The sequence below is a fragment of the Marmota monax genome, unplaced genomic scaffold, assembly GCF_021218885.2.
Source record: "Marmota monax isolate L192 unplaced genomic scaffold, Marmota_monax_Labrador192_F-V1.1 WCK01_AAM20220418_F8-fsc00007, whole genome shotgun sequence".
Lineage (NCBI taxonomy): Eukaryota > Metazoa > Chordata > Mammalia > Rodentia > Sciuridae > Marmota > Marmota monax.
The window spans coordinates 21640867-21663084 of record NW_026692781.1 but is presented as its reverse complement, the minus strand read 5'-3'; the positions used below and the strand labels follow the sequence as shown (position 1 = coordinate 21663084).

The window sequence follows — 22218 nt, the reverse complement described above, 5'->3', positions numbered from 1 at the left end:
TATATTCTCTGACAGGGACAGATCAATATGCAGCTAAAATATCAAAAATGAACATTTGTTATATGCTTTTTAACTTAGCAAAAAGGTACTTTGGTGTTTCTTCCAGATACATTGAAAATAAAACATAAAAGCAATGTTTTTTAAGCATTTTTGAAACCCTGAGAGTGGGGAACAAAACTTACATATCATTAAGATATAAATTGATTCATAGAATTGATGTAATTTATATATTTTCCACCAAAAATACCTATATAGTCTATGATAACAGTAATATTTAAACTAGGATGTATTAATAAAGTTAAAAAATAGCTAAAATTATTACCTCCAGTTATTTTTTACAAAAATTACTGATAAAATCTCAAGTATAATAAACCTATAACTAAACAATTTTATTATGATGTAAGTAAACCTACACCAAAATATCATTGTTTGTTCAGTAGGTTCAAATTCCAAACAAGGATGTCTTTAGTAGTACTCTCTGAATTATAAAGTAAATTAGCTGCATTTGGCACATACAGAAAAACATAACACTTTAATAATTAGAGTTGTTAGTGAGCTTGGGAAGATATGCAATTCTCACAGTGTTAATTAAAATTCAAAATGTATCCAAATAGAGCAAGAAATATTTATTTATTTAGAAAGCTTACTAATCTCAGCAGATCTTGAAGGTACTGGGGGTGGTTGTGTGCCATTGTGAGTAGGTATGGAGGACTGGTGTGATACTGGAGAAAATGGAATCATATCAAAGATGTCAGTGGAGGGTGACTTCGGTGTTACACTGCCAGCCTGCAATGAAGATGATATGAATTAGGTTGGCATTTCATATAAGCACTTATCAAATAAGTATTTCAAATGTATAACAATACACACAAATAATACATATAAACAACAAATTTTGTTGAATCATATAACTTGACATTCTAAGATCATGCAATAAAATAAAACAAAATAAAATACACATTCTTCAATAAGCACCCTAATTAATTTGACAATAGGTCAGCAGTCAAGCAAAGATGGTATATTAAAATAGGCTAGTTCATCCTCTGATTATAAATAATTTTTAAAAATCAAAAAATTAACAATTTCATGTGGCTCAAACTGTGGTAAAATGCTCATTTGCAAGAAAGCAATGGAAAATGTCTGCAATATTTTCAAAGATGATGGCAAAAGGGTGACAATACTAGTTTATATGGATACCCAAGATGCTAGAATTTTGTATACCTAAAATTATTTCCACTTGTATCAGACAATTAGAAACATGTTAGAAATTATATGTATAACGAAGTGATTTCAGTAATATATTTTGTATAAGGTTATCAATTTTAAATAGAAATAATTGAATGTAAGTAACTCATCTTCCCAAGTATAAAGATTTATATGAAATGAACAATTTATACATTTTTAAAAACTAAAGTATATTTTAATTTGTATTGATAAGTACAATGACAATAAACTGTTATTTATTGTAGTTTATCTCATTTCTGAAAAATTTCATCTTGTTTTCTATAATAAATAGGTGACTTATAAAATAAATTAATAATCACCAAGATACCAATAATATTATTGAATTATCAGATAAATGTTTGTCAGGACTAAACAAATGCAGAGAAACAAAAATGAAAATGTAGCCAAGAAGTAACATGAATATGAAACAATTATCAATTTACCAACCAGTGGAAAAATATATATGTGTGTAACCTCCTATGAAAACTATCTCATCTGATCAGGAATGAAAGAAAAAGAATTTCCCTTCTGAAGAGGGATACAGGAAAAATGTGCTTTTCCTCTACACCATGAACAGGGATTGTTTCAAGTGGTTCTTATTGAAGTTAGAGATTTAAGACTACACTCATTTTTCTGATTCACTGATGTTGCATGAGATTTAAGAAATATACATGAGGCTGATTGTGTACACACAGAGTGAAAGGTTTCCGATTCTGTTAAAATGATTTTAAGTGCATTTCTTCAAGCAGCAAAATTGTGTCACCTTTTGTTAAATATTGAATTACTGTACCCCTTGCCCTTCCTTCTTATTCATGAATAATATACTTCCCATACCTCCCTGGCTTCCATATCTTCTTCCTTTCTTCTCAGGATGTAAAAATATTTAAATCTTGCCTGTCATTAAAAACAAAACAAACTGACCAAAAATGCCTTTACTCTTTATTCCTCCTGCCTGTTGTCTTTCTTTCTCCTCCCTTCAAGACTAAGCTTCTTGAAAGAGAGTAGTTTTCCTTTTCCAACCACTTATTTAATTTCAATCTAAACTTTGTTCTTTTTGCACTGAAATCTACTGAAGCTGCTTGTACCTGTATCACCAAGGACCTCATTTCCCAATTGCCGTGACTGGTGGGTCCTTCAGATACTTTATGTACTTGTCCTATTTCATCTTTTAGATTTCTACATTATAACCACCCTCTATTTGAAACTCTGATATCAGGGAACCAAAAGAAATGAACATGGCACACACAGAGACTCCTATTCCATCACATTAATTCAAGACCTACCTGACTTTTTTATTAGTATAAAAATGGCACATTTCTAGAAGTATAAAAAAATAGGGGGATAATAAAATAAATTTACTGCTTTGAAAATTTACATGTGGTCTTGAAATGCTGCGCTGACTGACTGGCCTGGGAAGGCCACTTTTAGAAGGCGGTGGTATTAACAGTCCCAGTGATAGTCTGGAATCAGGCGAGTTGACAGGAGGGACAGAAGTGGAAGACATGTTTAAACAGGGAGATGAAGCGTCACCACTAGGCCAGAAAGTGGATGAGCATCTCTGAAACCTGTGTGGCTCATGACCAGACGTTCTGTGCAGCAGCTGCGAAAGAACGACAGAGAGAAAAACACTAAGGAGAATAAAGAAGGCAAGGAGGAATGGGAAGGATACATGAAAACGAATGTGTAAAAAAGGGTATTTTGTGAAAATATGATTATTTCATAATAATGTTAAAAAATTAAAACATGTACTTCAAGTTGATTTCTCCTACTGTGAGGGTTCTCAAGATTCTCACTTGCTTAGCTTGATCGTTTTTCAGGGAAATATTTTGTGTTTAGATATTTAAAATAGAATATTGTTTTCATCAGGACCTGAGAGAAAGGGATTAGAGCAGGGAACGAGGAGAGCCCCAGTTTTATTTTGGAGAAGTCCTCGGGATAATGAGATGGAAAGAGAAACTATTACAATAAGAGAAGATTAGTCACTGAAGGAGGAATAACTCTCTTAAATAAGTTATAGCTTTGTAGAATCTACAAAAAATGGGTTACACTATGTGTTTTAGATTCAATATTCAAATCAGTCTTTTCCAATGTTACTAATGGCAAGAGTAACATGTTTTTATTATAATAGGAATTAAGACCCATAGATCTGTGACTTATTCTTCTATGACTAAGAAACATAGCCAAAATTCAGAACAGTATCCAGTCATGATAACCTTCCTTACAAAGTGAGGAGTTTCTAATGGCAAGGCACAATGAAGATGGGGAGAGACTCTAAAAGAATCTCAAATAAATCACAGAGAAAATTTAAAAAAAATAAGCAAATAATACCCTGAACTGGGTCTGAATATCAGACTTTGGAAGGCTCTGGGGGATATTTCCCTAACCACATAGAAACCTGCTCTCAAGAGCTGAGCTGGAGAGAACACTGACCTGCCAGATGCTACAGAAGTCAATTAAAACAAGCCAAAATGAAAGTAACAATTAAGCCTTTACTCTGACTGTGATCCCATTAGTGCAAAGCCAGAAAGAAGGTTCCTGTTTCATCAATGCTCCATTTTCCCCATGAAATGGCTGTGGGCAAAGTTCAGAAGCATCACTGCAGAAGTGGGACATTGCCTCATTGCTGAGGGAGCCTGAACAAGAAGTTCCTAAGGGTTTTGCGCTGTTGTTGGCCAATGGTCCTGAGAGAGCAAAAAGGGTAAAGCAAGGAGTAGAAAAGTACTAACAATTGACTCATAGAGGAGAACAAAAAGGCAGTTTGGGCAAAAGCACTCAAGGCAGTCTCAGCCAATGACCCTGTAAAGAGGCCTCTGAATAAATGATCAAAATGCAGAGATACATGAAAGCATGGCTGTCCAGTGGGGCGAGTGCTTGGCTAAACTCCTCTCTAGCTGTGCACTGATCCTGATGGAATGGGGAGAGCAGCTTCCCCAGAGGGCTTGCTTGGGACCTTTGACAATCCTAGGTGATCAAGGCTGAAAGATCACACACTGGGTGTGGGTCTGGACTTGGATTCCCCAGCTGCCAGTCACACTTCAAAGATTTTTCAACACCAAATAAGACTTAGAGGCAGCCAATTTTGATAAGCTTCATTGTGAAGAGTTACCAAACTAAAATTAGAATTAGAAGAGACCTTAGTGGATGACCTTAGCTGTTTCTCAATGAATGCTTCATCATCCCAACCCCATTCTCTAGTCTTCGTGTACATTCTTTGTGTTACCCCATGTCTTTTAATAAAGTCCTTTTCCTTTAAAAAAAAAAAAAGAAGGGAACAACAAGTTTGAGGGACATCCTCTACCTGGGAGTCACCTCTTTACACACTGTGGAAGCAGAGGGGGAAAGGAGACAGTGTAAAGTGAAATATTTACATTGAACGAAGGGTGCAGTGAGGAAGAAACATCTCTGATCATTTCAGTTATATATCACTCTATTAATATGTATATATAGCTCTAAAATTATTGACTTCCCTCTTGATCTCCATAGTGATATTTCTTCATCTGTTTAACTATATAAGGATAATTCAGGCTATAATTTAAAAAATTCATTTTGAGCATATATCTTTTAGTGAATGATTCTGTCATTAGTGGCCTCCATAATTTTCTGGTTACAATTAAAAGCTCCCTGTGCCAGCAATTTTGTTTTCCAAAATACTCTATAAAACATGTTGGAGTACTATATACATAAATGTATGTATTTTATGAATACATATTAAATTTCAATAAATATTTGCCTAAATTTACTATACTTTATGTAAAGCATAAGTTGTCCATATTTTTAGTAAAGTATAATAAAATAGTAAGTAGTAAATATCCTTAGTATCATCTGAATTAAAAATTAAATGGAAATATTCTATATTGGTTTATGAAATATAATGGCCAAAAGATATTCACTGGATGCTTCAAAACAGACTGAAGACCAACATAACCTAATACAAAAGCACTCTAGTATTTTTATCATGGTGTTAATACTATGGATTTGCATAGTAGTACTTTCTGTGGGAAGGTACATGTAAAAATGATGTTTGTATATAATATGAAAATAATCAAGTATTCAAATTCCCCAATTAAAGACAGTTTCACTTTTAAAATGGATACAGTTGGCATATCTGGTAATGTAATAATTTGGGTATTGTGAGTTTAAGATTAGCACTCTCTCACAGGTCTTCGTTGTGTCATTGGTAATTTGGCTTTTTTTTTTTCCTCCCTGTTTGGGTCATGTAGATCTTTTAAAATACTGAATTAGTTGTTTCCAGGTAAAATAAAGAGATTTCACATAAAATTCAGACTACTCCTTGAGATTTAGCAACATAAAATCGGCCCACGGACTTGGACAAGAATCACTGACTGACACTGACTATCTACTGAGTCTCTGAAGTGGGCCTGTGCTCTCGAATTTATTGCTACCTCTAAATGCCCATATCACACTCTTCTGTCACAGCCTGGGCTTACTGACATTTGGGTTTGTGATCCCTAACCTAGGAATAATTCATGTCAAGAAATTAGATGTAATATTTCTTTCATTATAAGAAAGAAATCTAAGCCGGGCACATTGAAGTATGTGAGTATATGTCAGTAGCACCTAATTCTTCACCAGTGTTAAATAGGAATAAGTATATGGACATAGCAACTAAATGGTATACATTAGCATTTTTGTCACTGGATTAAATGTTTTTTTTTTGTGGTTTGACTAAGTGTAAGATTTCTGGAATTATTATTAGTTTTTAGCAGTTATTTTTAGCTATTTGAGACTGTTCTCTTTTTTTAAAAGACTTAATTACATTGCTTAGATAAAAAACAGCTTGATCTTTTGGGGGTTTCTTCTGTCAGAATTTTGACAGATGGCTAGAAGCCAAATATTTTAGGCTGTCTCATAGGATCACATGGCACCATTGCTTAACACACCCTTTATGCTTATAATTCCAAGTGTTATGATCTTCAGGAGTATGCACAGGATTTAAAATGTAATGCTAAGGGAAAATCTGTGCTTACCTATTACATGTTAATTCTGCAGAATTTGTTAGGTTATTAAGATATATTAATAATGAGTGTCAATATTTGATATTTGTTGTTGCTGAAGTTTTGTAGCTATTTTTTCTAAGTAAGTGTGGCTTTAGGTGTATTTAGGCCATAGCACAGCTTTGTAAATGTTTCAGTGTAGTAAAGTGCCACAACAGTGTTTGAATCCTATCAATCAATCCTGAGCACTTTTAAACTAAAGCAAAAACTGAATTAAAGTTTAAAAAGTTTTGTGATAATATCTGTGGAAATATTGACACTGAAATTTTATTAGTGCTATTAAGTTGCATTGGCAATAGAAATCCCCAAATACATTTTAAATGTAAAACAAACAATTTCCAAGATAAAACAGCTATGAAAATAGTGAAGACTCAAAATTCTATTTAGGATTAAGTTTAAAAAGTGAATTCCTTCAAATTTATAATTTAAACAGAGATACTTTACTTTTTTTCTAGTTAAAAGAATATAAAAAAAAACTCTGATGATGGGACAATATAATGGTAGTGTACAATGTTCTAGCAGACCTTTCTAGATTGTCATGCAGATTCATACTTCCAAAATTCATTCTTATGCCATGTTGTCAACATCACTTCTTAAATAAGTTTCAAATGTAATGAATTTTCCAGTTTAAACTTAGAGCACTAGGAATATTTTTTGTTTATTTGTTTGTTTGTTTTTCAGTTTTCTAGGTCCATAGCTGGCTTATATTCTTTCTCAGTTGTAAGACCTACTATCGAATAGTTCTCACAAGGACCTTGCAAATTAAGTGGAGATGATTATCCACAAAGAATAGAGAAACCTGAAAGAAGGAGTGACTATAAGACTTGACCAGGTACTTCTAGTCACAAATGAAATGAGAATGGATTTACTTCTCATTGAATGGAATTTGCTCGTTTTGAATCATTTTTTACACAACTAGCAATTATGAGAGTGAAGCTGTGGACTGGTAATTCACTTTTTGTGGGCACCAAATGTTCTTGTACCAATGTTCATGTTTAACATTTATGCCTTTGTTTAAAGATTTGCATTGGCTTGTTGTGTAATTGAGACTTTTCACAATCTGCTCTTGCCCATCCTGACTTCAAGAGTAGTTTAGAAAGCACTAGAAAAAATAAACAAGCAGGTTTGTTTACCCACAGTGAAATACACGTTTTAGGTCATAATTGTCTTATCAAGTCTAATCAGGGGCTGCATAGTTGATTACATAAAAGTAGAATTTTATCTAATATTGGGTTTAACTGAAAGAGAATGTTTATTTAACTCTGCAATAGAAAAGACAGTATTCCATAGAACTACAATTTTATTCATTTAACTTCCTGGCAATAGTCTGATTTGGTTAAAAGTTTCTACAGCCAGCAAAGTTAAATGTAAGCACTCAGAAGTAAGAGTCAAAAGGAACAATTTGATTTAACTTTCTATGCCCACATCTTATAATGGAACAATCTTCTGGAGGTGTTCATGAGGCTAGGAGGGCAGAATAAACCCCTTTTCTAATATAAATACAGGCAACACTGCCATGTGAATGTAATAAATGGAAATCAGATTGTTCCTAGATAATTAGAACCAAATGGTGGAAAACCCAACCTCTAATCTATTGCCAAACCACTAGAACACAGCAAAAAGCAAACAGCACAGTCAAGTAACGGAAATTTCTCAGTGTATGTAAATGATCGTTTAAAATAAGGACCCAATTTCTAAAACCAGTGAAAAGATTTCCACAATCTCAGTGTGCTGCAGAGGTATGTATTATGGGTATTATCAAAAGATATTTCATTTGCCAGAAAAGAAACCCATGACTAAACCAATTGGTGGTATTTAGGAGACATGTAAGCATTCTGGGTTGGGCTGGTCAGTGGTGAAGAACCATCAGTCTTGGGAGCCCATGTCACATAACATACTGAAAGCTCATGGAGAATACTAGGACAAATTAATTGTATAAAATAAACCCATCTATATCATAATTTCAGTGCACATAATGGGATTCATTATTCATTTCAATTCTTCCCTAAAATATGGACTGCTGATTAATCCTTGAAACAAAGTATGTGAACTTGACTGTTTTGGAGAATTCTATCCTCTGAACTCAAAACAAACAAAACCTACAAGGTCTCCTTTCCAGAGTCATAAGCTCAATGAACAGTCACTTTGCCAGCTTGGGTGGCTTCTGTGAGGTGCTTTGTGTTCTGGCTCTAGATTCTGTAAAACTGATATTCAAATTTCATAAGAAAAAAACTGATGTAAAACATTTTTAGTTCAAAAGAAATTTGATTGTTCCAACATGATGGCAAGAAATTAAACAAGAGATGCTCATATTTTAAGTTTATACTCTAATTATTTACAATTTTCATTGTCTTTTTCAAATTTAACTTCAATTGCTTGAATCATCAACAACTCCTCTAAAGTGGCAACGTTTCATACTGAATAACTGTAGATAAATTTATTTTTTAATTTTAATATCAGAAAGTTGGTAGCTCATTTTAACAGATATGAAATAAATATACTTAAACTCAGTGTTACATTAGTTTATTTCACAGCTACATAATTAAGCTTGTAAATGAAAGGCAAAAGTGTTTGTTCATAATCTGTTTAAAAAATGGGAGCAAATCAACAAATGCCTGTAACAATATTTTCAAAACCATTTGATTTAATCAGTTATGTCAATAATTTACATTTTAAACATTGACACTTAATTGCACATTTAAATTTTAGCAGTTTAAAAATATTCTTGAGGTCATTTTATTTTGAGAATCAAATAATTTCTACTTTCCTTTGTTCACAGGCACATAATTTGTTTCTTTTGTTCACATACATATTTATTTGTGGTGAGAATATTTAAAACACCCTGGCAATTCTCAAGGATTAGTGGTGGTGCCATGTTGTATAGTATTCTTCCTGTCAAACTGAAATTTTTGTTTCTTTTGACTCAAGTCTCACCTTGTTCAGCCTTCCCCACTACACCTCTGTAGGCTGTAACCATCATTCTGTTTTCTCCTTCTGTGTTAGACTTTTTTAGAGTCCACGTATAAGTGACATGATGCAGTATTTGTCTTTCTGTGCCACGTCTATCTTATTTAACATGATTCTGTCTTAGAGAAGATGTGTATGTTCTAGTGTATGAGATTTAATCTTACATGATTAATTTTTTTTATTTTAATCATGTAAGATTAAGATTAAGGTAAAGAAAAAGCACAGAGATATCACTGTGGCAAAAGAATATAAATATACTACAAAGTTAGAATTTGAGTTATTTTTACAATGATTATTTTCTACCCATGAGAATTAAGTGTAAAATGCAGAGAAAATGATTTCTTCTTTTGATTCATCCTATTAACTGTAGTCTTTGAAGCATGCATTCAGATAGATTCAATCTGAGATGAACACAACACCTAAAATAATTATTAAGTGGGCTTATATTTTAAGAGCCAATTCATTTTAATGACTAGCTATTTTAATAGGTTTTTATTTGTTTTGTATAACTGATTCTACCAATGAAAACTTCTGAATAAATGAATATGCTCACATTCTGTCTTTCATTTACATTAACTTTCTTGCTTACCACATATAATAGCTATTTCAGTCAAGTGGTCAAAAAACTGAATGCAATGATCATCACGTCATTCCTTTTACCCCTTACCATTTCTGAAGGTGAGTTGGTAAACCCAAGAGATAATGAGGACCAAGCCTAACCCATCCTCTCATTAGTTACACCAGTTCTATTCCTGAACATTGACAACTTGGAGGACACAGGAAAAAAGGAGGGGGAATCAGTTTTATTAACATGCCTCAAATCCCTCTAATCCTCCCAAATCTTGCCCCTCAACATGGTATCCTCAGGGTTCTTTCTTCAAAAAAAGCAGAAACACAGTGGAAAAGCTCTGCTTCTGTATCCAAAATGATGACGCATCCATTTTATACCTTTGCCAATATAAAAGCATTTGTCATAGATTCTACAAACAACTGTCTTTAAGACTCCTTGAAAAAGTAACTTCCCCTTTATTTTTATACTTCATCTCATAGAATAGTTTATATAAAGTCTCAACAAAAAGGGTACACATTCCATTTGGGGACCAAAAGTTGAAGAAAGTATTGGAGCGAATTTTCTGTCACTTGGGAAGAATGAGGCAAGAGAAAAATTGTAATCCTTGAGAGCAGTAAACAGTGAAGAGAAAAATTAGGAAGGCATAATTATAATAAAGCCAGAACTCAAAGAAGATACCCCGCCACCTCAATGTGCTTCTCATAGTTACACAGGTACCTTCCTGGGAACCTCTGTCTTTTCAGCCACATCAGCCCCACATTACAAAACCTATGACAAGCAATGGAAAGCCCAACTCTCTCAGTGTGAATGATGGAAAGTGTGAGTTTATAACTAAAAAATTTTTTTTTGACCCATCTCCAGGGCATGCCACATTTGAAGCCATAAGTCCAATTTCTTTCTTTCTTTTTAAGAATTTAACCTTTATTTTTATTTATTTATTTTTATGTGGTGCTGAGGATTGAACCCAGTGCCTCACTTATGCTAGGCAAGCACTCTACCACTGAGCTACAACCCCAGCTCCATAAGTCCAGCTTTTTATAGAAGCATTTTTCATAATGATGAGCTGGTGAACTATTTGAGTTTTTAGATGTAAACAAAATTACATATCTACATATGAAAATTTTCAAAATTCTTTCAAAAGTTTACCTAGACCACAATTGTGTTTCAGTTAATAGTATCATTCAATAAGTTATATATTAATTTTAAATATTTAATAATAACAATAAAATATACACATTAACAGAGATTAATTACAGTAGTACGGAGGATTCAAAAGGAAAAAAAAAAGTCCTAAATACATTTTGCCTACAAAAAATATTGTTTTCAATTTCAATTACTTTCAAAATATATCCTTCTGCACAAATCAAATAATAATGATGTCATACATGGTATTGGGAAAAGGATTTCAAAACTGTGGCAAGTCAGAAATAAATAATTTAACTACAAGTACTTGAGTGTTGTCAGCAGAAGCAACCACTTATTTCAGTGTCTGAAATAAAATTGCCTCACTCCCAGTGGGAACGCTTGCCATGTAATATAAGAAACCATGTTTAGTCTCCGTATCAGTCCATTTCCTATAACAAAGTTCCACACTCCAGGAGTAGACAGGCATGGGTCATTAAAACTGACCTCAGTAAATGCTAATCAATAAGAACAAAAGAAAGAATAAACCACAAACAGAAAGATAATCTTAAACCTTAGGACCACATGGGAGGTTGAATTATTTTAGAAAACATAAGGGAAAGAGCAACATGGAAAACAACTCTGGCCTGAACCCCAGAGGCAATTTTAATTTTGAATTATCCTGTTTTATCACACTTCATCGCTATCTGTGTTTAATTTTAAATTATGGAACACAAAGTATTATAATTTGTTGCAGAATTTACAACTCAGAGAATGTTTTATCACCATATAATCTTGTTTTAAGGAAAGCATACACATATTCAATACACTTACTGGAGATGTTGATACTTGAGTTATTCTCAACTGATTTTCCAAATCTTGTACTTTATTTTTAAGTTCCATATTTTCTGTTTCTAAGTCTTGGATCTAAAAAAGCAAATGAGTACTGAATAACTTCCAGAAGTATTTCTTGGTAAATATTGGCTATTACATTGACTACATTAACAAATAACATTTTATTTTATTTACATATGTATTTTTAATATACTCTTTTGTGCACAGGGGAGAAAATTATTTTACAAAATAGGAATCATAGAGGATTCTAGGTCACTGGAAAGATAAATTCAATTTAAAATACATTTTATGTGTGTGCAAATTTTATGTTCCTAATGTGTCATCTTCGTCTTTTCTTGTTGCACTGTGCAATCTATACCCATAATCTTGGAGTATAACCACAAGACAGTGAAACTTGCCTATGATGTTTTGAAGAGTGGAGAAAGGGTGTAATTTAATTACAAAGGAATCTGATCTGCATGGGAAACCACTTACCCAGCATCTGCTGCTTCTGCTGCTCTGATCCCCATGAGAAGCATCAGGAAGTGAAGCAAAGTCACATGAGAACACTAAGTTCTTGTGGGAATTCAATATAAAATAGTTAAAAACTGTGCAGGGGATCAGGAATGAAAAATTATAGGAACACAGTGAAAGCAGTTCCAATCAGTGTGGGGGAAATTTAATGGCAGGCTTTCTAAATTTGTTTGATGATATGCAAGCTTCCCTGTACTTACAGCATACAAATGTGAAACAACAAGCTTAGTTTACTCACTCTTTTCTGTAACCCTGCAATCTGTTTTCTTGTTTCAACATCTTTTCCTCCAGATTCTAGAAATTTCCTGTATGCCAGGTCAAATGCTTGGCCAATTGTTAAAGTTATCTCTTCAGCCTTTACAAACAAACAAACAAACAAACAAACAAAAAATATTTGCATTTTAATCATAATATGCCAAACTGTACTTTAAATTAATAGAACACATTCACATGAGGTACTCTAAGACATTCATAGGAGGTACTTCAAAGGAGCAATAGATAGGGACAGGGATGAGTAAATAAGTGAAGGAGGTCATGCTAATATTAATTCAATGGCTACAAAGACAATTAGGTGTGTGTTGGGGGCAGGCTATTAATGAACCACGAATAAATAGCTATTGAGTTTAGAAGCAAGAATTCCTTCTTTATGTCTTTTTATTTCTTTTATTGTATTTTTTTCCTAGTTGTTTTCTTCCCCTCCCCAAATATTCAGTGCCTATTAAATGAAAACCCAATGCTAAGTGCAATTTCTCTTGTTGCTCTGCTCTCTTTTTTTTTTCCCCCTAGTAAGAAAATGTGGCTAAATGCTGAGCAGGTAACCTGAATGAGGCCACCTGGGTGGAGTCTGTGGAAAAATTGAGGAGCACATTCTTTAAATGAGGCAAGTTCTGTTCAGTTCCACTTAATCGTTGTCTGGTAGAAATGAATAATTCCAATCCAGAATGGTCAGGTCTTAAGTATGCAAGATGAGGTCAGAAACCCGAATTGTAATGGGAGATCTCCCAATTTTAAGTGAAAGCGAACCATTTGTATTTTTGTAAAGCAAGGTGGATTGAACAAAATATATTTGTCATCTGAATTCATCCTGGTAAATAATTTACCATCTATGATCCATCACCTAGAAACTGCCAAAAATATCCACCAGAAAGTCCACCAACTCATTCTCTCTCCATTCATATCTTCACTAATTTTCATGGAGTCTATCATGAAGTCCACATTAAAAAATATATTTATTTACTATGTTAACATTTAAAAAATTAGAATAAAAGTATGGCAAACATATTGAAGAAGACAAGTATAATGTTTTAATGACAGAAAAACCGATAGAAACAGTATTGAAAAGGCTATGCTTCAATTAATCTACTGAATTTCTAATACTTCGTGATACACTATGATTAACCTAATGTAAAAAACATAATTTATTATTAAGCTTGGACTATTTAATTGATAACATAATTTTTGGAGCTCAAAATTTATTTAAGGAGAGCTTTAGCTATGAGAAAATATTTATGGTGCTTAACTGAGCTAACTAAAACATGCAAAATATGTACATAAAATTGTATAGAAGGCCCAGTTGTCTTACAAATATGTAGGAAAAAGACAAGAAAATAAACTATGATAAGTTACATTAAAAATACCAATGAAATGAAAATGCCAGATACCAACTTATGTATGCTTAGTTATTCAAGCCAATGAAAAATATTTAAGGAAAGAAATTAGTTGTGGTACATACTTGGATCATATGTAATATTTAAAAGTAGTGAAAGTGATAATGATAGGTTGTGTGATTCTCAACATATTTTTTTGTTTCTAATGTAAAAAATTGGGGTAACATGTTTTTACTTTACAATAAAAATATTTATATTTCATTGTGATTTATTGTTTCTCCTTTTTAAATCATGGTTTCAGTGTTTCCTTTTAATGAGTCATTGTGTTATCCTCAAATTCTCACTGTGTATACAATAATCCTTTAAATGATAATGTTGATGATACATCATTAACAATAGTCCACTTCATATTGTTTATGTTAGTGACTTTTTTAACAATCATAGTCTCTTTTTATAACAACAAATACTTATGAAGCATGAAACTGTCTGGTAAGTATTCTGTATATATTACCTTTTTTGATTCACATAATGACTCTGACATGGGATTATTATCTCTACAATACGGATCGCAAAACTTCAATTCTCTATGGTTGAATATCTTGCCTAATATTTCAGTGAGTGGAGAAACTTGAGTTCAAATACAGAATGTCTGATTCTCCAACTTGTGTATACAATACACCACCTATGTATACATATACATTTTGGAGGGGGAGGTGTAGGAGGATAAAATTTATATACCAAGAAATGTACACATCATAACTGTACGATCAGATTTTTTTGATAAATGTATATAAGTACCATATAAATTAAGACATGAAATATTGTCCCCTTAGAAAGTCTTCTGTGCCTACTGCTAGTCAAATCCCATCTATTATGGACAGCTACTGCTTTAATTTCCATTACCATGGTCAGTTTTGTCTATTCTAAATATCAATAAAAAATGAATCAAACAGTACTTGTTCTTTTGTGTCTGGCTTCTTTTAATAATGCAATGTGTTTGAGTTTCATACACATTGCATGTTTCAATAATACATCTGTTTTATTACTGATTTAATTTTTCATGTTATGTATAGACTATAACTGGTTTATCCATTTTCCTATTGGAGGACCTTTAATGGTGTTCAAGTACTTAGTTATTATAAATAAAAAGTACAAACATTCGTGTAAAAATCTTTTTGTTGACATGTACTTCCATGTTTCTGGGTAGATACCTAGAAAGTAAAAATTGCTCTATCATAGGATGAGTCTGCCAAATGGTTTTTCAAAGTAATATAACATTTCACATTCCAACCAGGAGTAAGAGATTTCTAGCTGCTCCACATTCTAACCAACATTAGACATTAAGTCTTTTTATCTTGAGTCATTTTACTGGATTAGTGACACTCTATTAAGGTGTTAGTAATGTTTATAGATTAACATAGAATTCTTATTTTTAATAAACTACATTGCATCTTTTTGACATGTTTAATGCTTTTGTGATCATTTCCGAGAAATCACTGTAATCCAAAAACTCACATGTATTCTTCAATATTATGAAAAATGCAAGTTCTATATAAGAATATAAGTTGACCCACCTTAAGTTATTTTTACACAGCATAAGTAGGGGTTAATTCTTTGTAACTTAAAAATATACTTAGCTAGTTGTTCTAGGACTATTTGTCAAAAAGACTACTTTCTTAAATAAATTATCTGTTCATATTTGCATAAAAAAGAATATATGTTTGGATATTTTTGGACTCTACAATATTGCTATTATTTGTCTGCCATTACATTGGTACTACTCTGCTTGATAAAAATTTTTTTAAAGTAAGTTTTGAAATCAGGAACTATATGTCCCCCCCCCCGACTTTGGTGTGTCTTTGAAGATTAATTTTTTATTTTCATGACCATTTGTTTTATCATATTAGAGGTAATTTCAAATTTCTTCTAAAAATACCATTGTGATATGATTGTGAATTTTTCTTTTTCTATTATATTTTTTAAAATGAAACAGAAAATCTAATAGAAAAAGACACGAACATATATTGGTCCTTTAATCATTATGACACCTTTAATAGGATTCTTTAATCATTACTAGCACCATTTTTTTCTTTTAATTCCCTGAGTACATTTGTAAAGCAGCATAGCATTGCAGATAAATTTTAAAAAGTTTTCTTTAACTCTAACCTTCACCTTTGCCCTTGCCACCTTTGTGGATGTAATGCCTAGATACAGGTCATAAGGACTGCATTTATTTATGTGTATATACATGTTCACATACGCTCTAAGAGTATAATGATACTAAATTTTGATTTATAGCAACTTTTTAGTATGGAACTCTGTATTAAATACCCTATTCCTTTATTTCAACTATATTAATTTCGCCAATATCACATAAAATGTGAGTGATATTAACTTAAAACAATAATCTCATAATATAACGTATTGTGTTCACAACTATGTAAAACATAGTTTTTCCCCTATAATATTTTTTAAATGAAAGCTATTTTTAACTTAGAGATGAAGAGCCAAACATTTTAAGAAACATAAATCTGCCTTCAGAAATAACTTATGAATGATGGGACAGTATTTTGAGTTTCTGCCTCAATAATGTTAAAGTTCATGTCTTTATTAGTATGTCACACTGTTTTTCTACATTAGAAAAAGTGTATTTTAGTCAATAAACTTTATATAATAAACCTCAGAATTCAACTAAAATCATATTCAAGTATCTATGACAGAAATTACACACTCCGATGCTTTACTGGTTATTAGAATAAAATGTCTGGTTATATACAGTATCAGATCACAGAAAAAGATCTCAAATCAAAATAAATAACTTAAAAATTTTCTAACTATAATTTAATTTTAATAGTTCATAAAGCAAAGTATGCCAATTGAAATTTAAAAAATAAAAATGGCTTTATGCATAATATCTCATAATTCAAAAAAAGAGATTCTCTAAATAACTACAACAACTTATTATTTGGGAAATATGTCATAGTCCTACAAAACTGTATTTTTAAAATCAAATAATGTTTCCTGACTCATAAATAAAGAACTTAATGATATGAATATATAATAAGAGAATTACACTTAGATAATTTCATGGTTCTTGATTTAAATTATTTTAAAAATTAAAAAGAGAAACAATAAGTAACTTAAGTTTTTAAAATTTATTCATTTTTTATTCTAATTTGTTATATATGACAGCAGAGTGCATTACAATTCATATTACACATATAGAGCACAATTTTTCATATCTCTGGTTTTATATACAGTATATTCACACCATTTGTGTCTTCATACATGTACTCAGGATAATTTTATCCATCTCATTCTACCATCTTCTTTACCCCTATGCTCCCTCCTTATCTCTTTCACCCCTTGGCCCTATTAGATTTTTAACTCAATTAGCAATGTGGAAAGGTCAATATAGGGCAGTAGTCCTATGTATTTCTAATAATTACACAAAATTTGAGTGCCTGGCTGAAAATATCAAATATGTCAGTATTATAGTAATCACATAGAAATGAATATCAGACAATTTAATTAACTTAAATTATTTTTCTGGTTTACAGTTGCTTACTCCTGCCTTTGTGTCAGAATAAGCCAAATTATTTGTTTCTTAAATAAATTTTGCTATTTCATAAACTGAAGAAATGAATATAGCAGTAAAGGAAAATATTTAATAACAATAAGCTTTCAGATCCTTATTATCAACTAGTTATATTAGGTTGGATTACTAAACTAGGAAAACGGTTTTCATTCCCTGATAATGTAATGAAATATAAAGAGCAAGAATATTTTTAGTTAAAAAAAAAGTTTGTGTCAGAAAATTTAAAAAGGAAAACAAAATGTAATTATAGAATAATACATAATAAACAACTTCTCCCAAATAGACCTTATGAAAGGACTGCATATAGTGATTACTTCTAGTAATAATGTATGATTCTATGGACAATGAACAATTTTTTCTACAAATATTAAGCAGGTAAAGGAGAAGTTTTACACCTTGCCATATTTTCATTGCACTTCACATTAAAAAAAAATTAAGCTGGAGGGGATGTGACAGTTTCATCCGCTTATTGGGAGAAGCAGTATCCAATAAAGAAAAAAAAAAAAAAAAATATATATATATATATATATATATATATATATATATATATGCCAATGCATACATTGGAAAAATTGTGAAAACAAAGAATATCAAAATACTGCCAAAATGGTTACAGTGAAAATATTGGGCTTATAATAAAGAAGCCAAATCAACCATATCAAAATGAATTCTGTATTCTAATATTATTTTTAAGTCTATATGTTGTACTTTTAAAAAATCCTTTTCAGTTATATGCAATACCAGGATACACCCTGACATAATCACAACAGCATGAAACATGGAACCTAACTCACTTCAATTCAGTCCCCAACACTACCCATCCCCCAAACTCCCTCCACTCCACGCATCCCTCTTAAATGCATTTACAGTTTACTTGTTGTTTTTTTTTTTAATTTTAAGTGTCATATGGATACATCTTATGCTGAGCCCCACCGTGCTGCATCCATGCCTGCACATGCAAATATTCAGTCGGATTCATTCCACTCTTCTTTCATTTTCCTGTCTTTTTTTCATCCAAATCAATGCCCTAAGTTTTCCTTATTGATCTTTCCTGTATTTTGGTAAAATTTGCTTTCCCCTTTTTTCTTTCCCAGTCTCTTTTTGTTTGTTTTTCTTTTTTTATTCCCTCTCACCTTATTTTGGGTTAGCTTCCGCATATCAGAGAAAACATCTGACTTTGACTTTTGGGTACTGGCTTATTTTACTTAGCATAATATTCTCCAATCCCTTCCATTTACTAGCAAATGCCATAATTTCATTCTTTTTATGGCTGATTAATATTTCATTGTATATATATGCCACATTTACTTTATCCATTTATCTGTTGAAAGGCACCTAGGTTGGTTCCATATTTGGCTATTGTGAATTTTGCTGCTGTAAACATTGATGTGGCTGCATCACTGTGATATGTTGGTTTTAATATATACCAAAGAGTGGGACAGCTGTGACATATGGTATTTCTAGTCCTAGTTTTCTGAGGAATCCCCATACTGTTTTCCACAACAGTTGCATTAATTTTCATTCCCACCAACAATGTATTAGTGTACTTTTACTCCACATCCTTGCCAGCATTTATTATTATATACATTCTTGATAATTGCCATTCTGATTACAGTGAGATGAAATTTCAGTGTAATTTTGATTTGCATTTCCTTAACTGCTAGAGATGTTGAACATTTTTTCATGTATTTGTTGACCGCTGTATTTCCTCTTTTGAGAAGTATCTCTTCAGTTCTTTTGCCCATGTATTGATTAGGTTATTGGTTTCTTTGGTGTGTTAAGTTTTTGAGTTCTATTTATATTCTAAATATTAATGCTCTACCTGAAGAGCAGGTGGCAAAGATCTTCCCCCATTTTATGGCTCTCTTTGTGCTGATATCCTTTGCTGTAAAGAAGCTTTTTAATTTGATGCTATCCTACTTATGAATTTTTTTTTTTATTTCTTGAGCTTTAGAAATTTTGTTAAGGAAACTGGTTCCTGTGCTGACATGCTGGAGTGTTAGACGGATATTTTCTTCTTGCAGTTTCAGGGTTTTTGGTCTAAATCCTAAATCTTTGATCTGCTTTGAGTTGACTTTGGTACAGGGTGAGCGATAGGGTCTAATTTCATTCTTCTATATATGGATTTCCAGTTTTCCCAGCATCATTTGCTGAATAGGCTATCTTTTCTCCAATACATGTTTTTAGTGCCTTTGTCTAGTATGAGTTAACTCTATTTACATGAGTTTTTCTCTGTATCTTTTATTCTATTCCATTGGCCTTCATGCCCATTCTTCTGCCAATACAATGGTGTTTTTGTTACTACAGCTCTGTAGTATAATTTAACCTCTGGTATTGTAATGCCTGCTGTGTCATTTTTCTCACTAAGAATTACTTTAGTCATCTGGGCCTCCTACTTTTCCAAATGAATTTCTTTTTTGGGTGTTGGGGGGGCTAACCAGGTATTGAACTCAAGGGCACTTGACCACTAAGCCACATTCCCAGCACTATTTTGTATTTTATTTAGGGATAGGGTCGCATTGAGTTGCTTAGCACTTCGCTTTTGCTGAGGCTGGCTTTGAACTTGTGATCCTCCTGCCTCTGTCTCCCGAGTTGCTGGGATTACAGGCATGTGCTGTTGCGCCCAGGTCCAGATGAATTTCATAACTGCCTTTTCTATTTCTAAAAGGAATATCATTGGAATTTTAATGGGAATTGCATTAAATCTGTATAGAGCTTTTGGTAGTGTAGCTATTTTGACATGATTAATTCTGCCTATCCAACGACATTGAACGTCATTCCATCTTCTATGGTCTTCTTCAATTTCTTTCTTTAGTGTTCTGTAGTTTTTAGTAGAGGTCCTTTACCTCTCACAAACCACATACAACAACACATTAAAAGACACTTCACCATTACCAAGTGGGTTTCATTCCAGGGATGAAAGACTGGTTGAATACACAGAAATCAATAAATGCAATTTATCCCATAGAGTGAAGGCAAGAATCACATGATTATTTCAATAGTTGCAGAAAAATCATTTGACAAAGTGCTGCACCCATTCCTATTTGAAATACTAAAAAAATTAGGAAATAAAGGAACTTACCTCAACATTGTAAAGGCTATATATGACAAACCCAAGGCCAACATTATACTGACTGGAGAAAAACCAAAAGCATTTCCTCTAAAAACAGTAACAAGACAAGGATGCCAACTTTCACCATTCCTATTCAACATGGTTAATGAAACTCCAGCCAGAGCAATCAGGCAAGAGAATGAAATTAAAAGGACACAAATAGGAAAAGAGGAGCTCAAGTTATCTCTGCTCATGACATGATCCTATATCTAGAAGACCCTCCCCCAAAAAATACTCTACTAGAAGACTTCTAAAGCTCATAAATGAACTTATAGTAGCAAAATATAAGATCAACACTCATAAATCAATGATATTCCTACACTCCAATGATGAGTCTACTGAAAAAAGAAATTAGGAAAACTATTCCATTCATTATATCCTCAAAAATACTTGGAAACAATGTAATATTATTTTTAAACTTAATGAGATAATGGGCTGAGGGTATAGCTCCATGGTAGAGCACTTGCCTAACATGAACTAGGATTGGATTCAATTCCCAGCACTACATAAAATAAAATAATAAAGTTGCATAAAATCATACTATAAATGAAATGTCTAAAGAAGTTGTATAAATATTAAAACTTAATAATACATGATCTTATCAGTAAAGGAAATTCCAGTTTTGTAGCATACTAACATTTAAACTTCAAGGAAACTGAAAACTTATGGGTCTGATTCTGTTACTATCTATCTAGCTTTGTGATTCTCAGAACTTCAGTGAATCTCTCTGCCTGTATTTATTTAAGATAAGATAAAAGGTTTGGTTCAAACAGACCATGACTTATTTTTCTAAGTAAAATTTTCATTCTGAGATCATTTTAGGCTTAGATTCATTTAAAAAAGAATACATACAGGTCCTGTGTGCACTATATCTGGGTTATCCCAATGGTAACATATTTCAAAAATCTACTACAAATCACAACCAGGATGTTGACAATAAATAGTCAAAATGTGAAAATTCCATCTTTCATCTTGTTGTTTTGTACGTATACCCTCTTATAGCTTGTTCTCAGACTTTCTTTAATCTTCTGGCAAACACTAATCTATTTTCCATTCCTATGATTTAGTAACCTTGAGAATGCTATAGAATAGGAATCATGGAACACATAAGCTCTGAGAACTGAATTTTCTCATTCCCTATTTTCTGGGGAGTCATCAGTGAGCTGTTATTGTATTCATAGTTCATTCCTTTTTATTGCTCAGTAGTGTTCCATGATTAGAATGTACCAGAGTATTTAACTATTCAGCCATTTTCTGTGGTGTTTGTAGATTTTTCCCATTATGAGTAAGCTATTATAAATCTTTGTGTATAGGTTTTTGTGTGAGCATTTTAAGTTTTGATTTCTCTTAAATTTTTTTTCAAATAGTGTATATGATAGTTGCATGTTTAGTTTCTATGAAATTGACAAACTGATTTTCTCCAAGTGTCTGTAGCATTTGGTACTTTTATTGCAGCTTTAATTGTGTACTAAGTTAATTTTGTAGTAAGTTACTTCACATTTTGATGTCAGTTTGCATTTCCCCAATACATAATTATTGTTAACATCTTTTCATGCACTTACTTGCCAATTTTCTATACTTTTCAATAAAATGTTTTTTCAGTCTTTTGCCAGTTTTCTAATTTGATTATTTTT

At 32.2% G+C, this 22218-nt stretch overlaps 1 protein-coding gene across 17 annotated transcripts in view; it reads right to left on the bottom strand.

Annotated features, from left to right (window-relative positions):
- Gulp1 (GULP PTB domain containing engulfment adaptor 1) overlaps positions 1–22218 on the bottom strand; it is a 287088-nt gene that overhangs the window by 13229 nt on the left and 251641 nt on the right. For 9 of the 17 annotated variants that reach the window (XM_058580318.1, XM_058580316.1, XM_058580311.1 and 6 more), the window contains 5 exons: positions 12506–12622; positions 12229–12309; positions 11734–11826; positions 2600–2824; positions 648–786 (listed from right to left, as the gene is read on the bottom strand). In XM_058580318.1, coding sequence (XP_058436301.1) covers positions 648–786; positions 2600–2824; positions 11734–11826; positions 12229–12309; positions 12506–12622 — 655 coding nt within the window. The remainder of the gene's footprint in view (positions 1–647; positions 787–2599; positions 2825–11733; positions 11827–12228; positions 12310–12505; positions 12623–22218) is intronic. The other 8 variants (XM_058580319.1, XM_046447470.2, XM_058580320.1 and 5 more) reach the window with 5 other exon arrangements.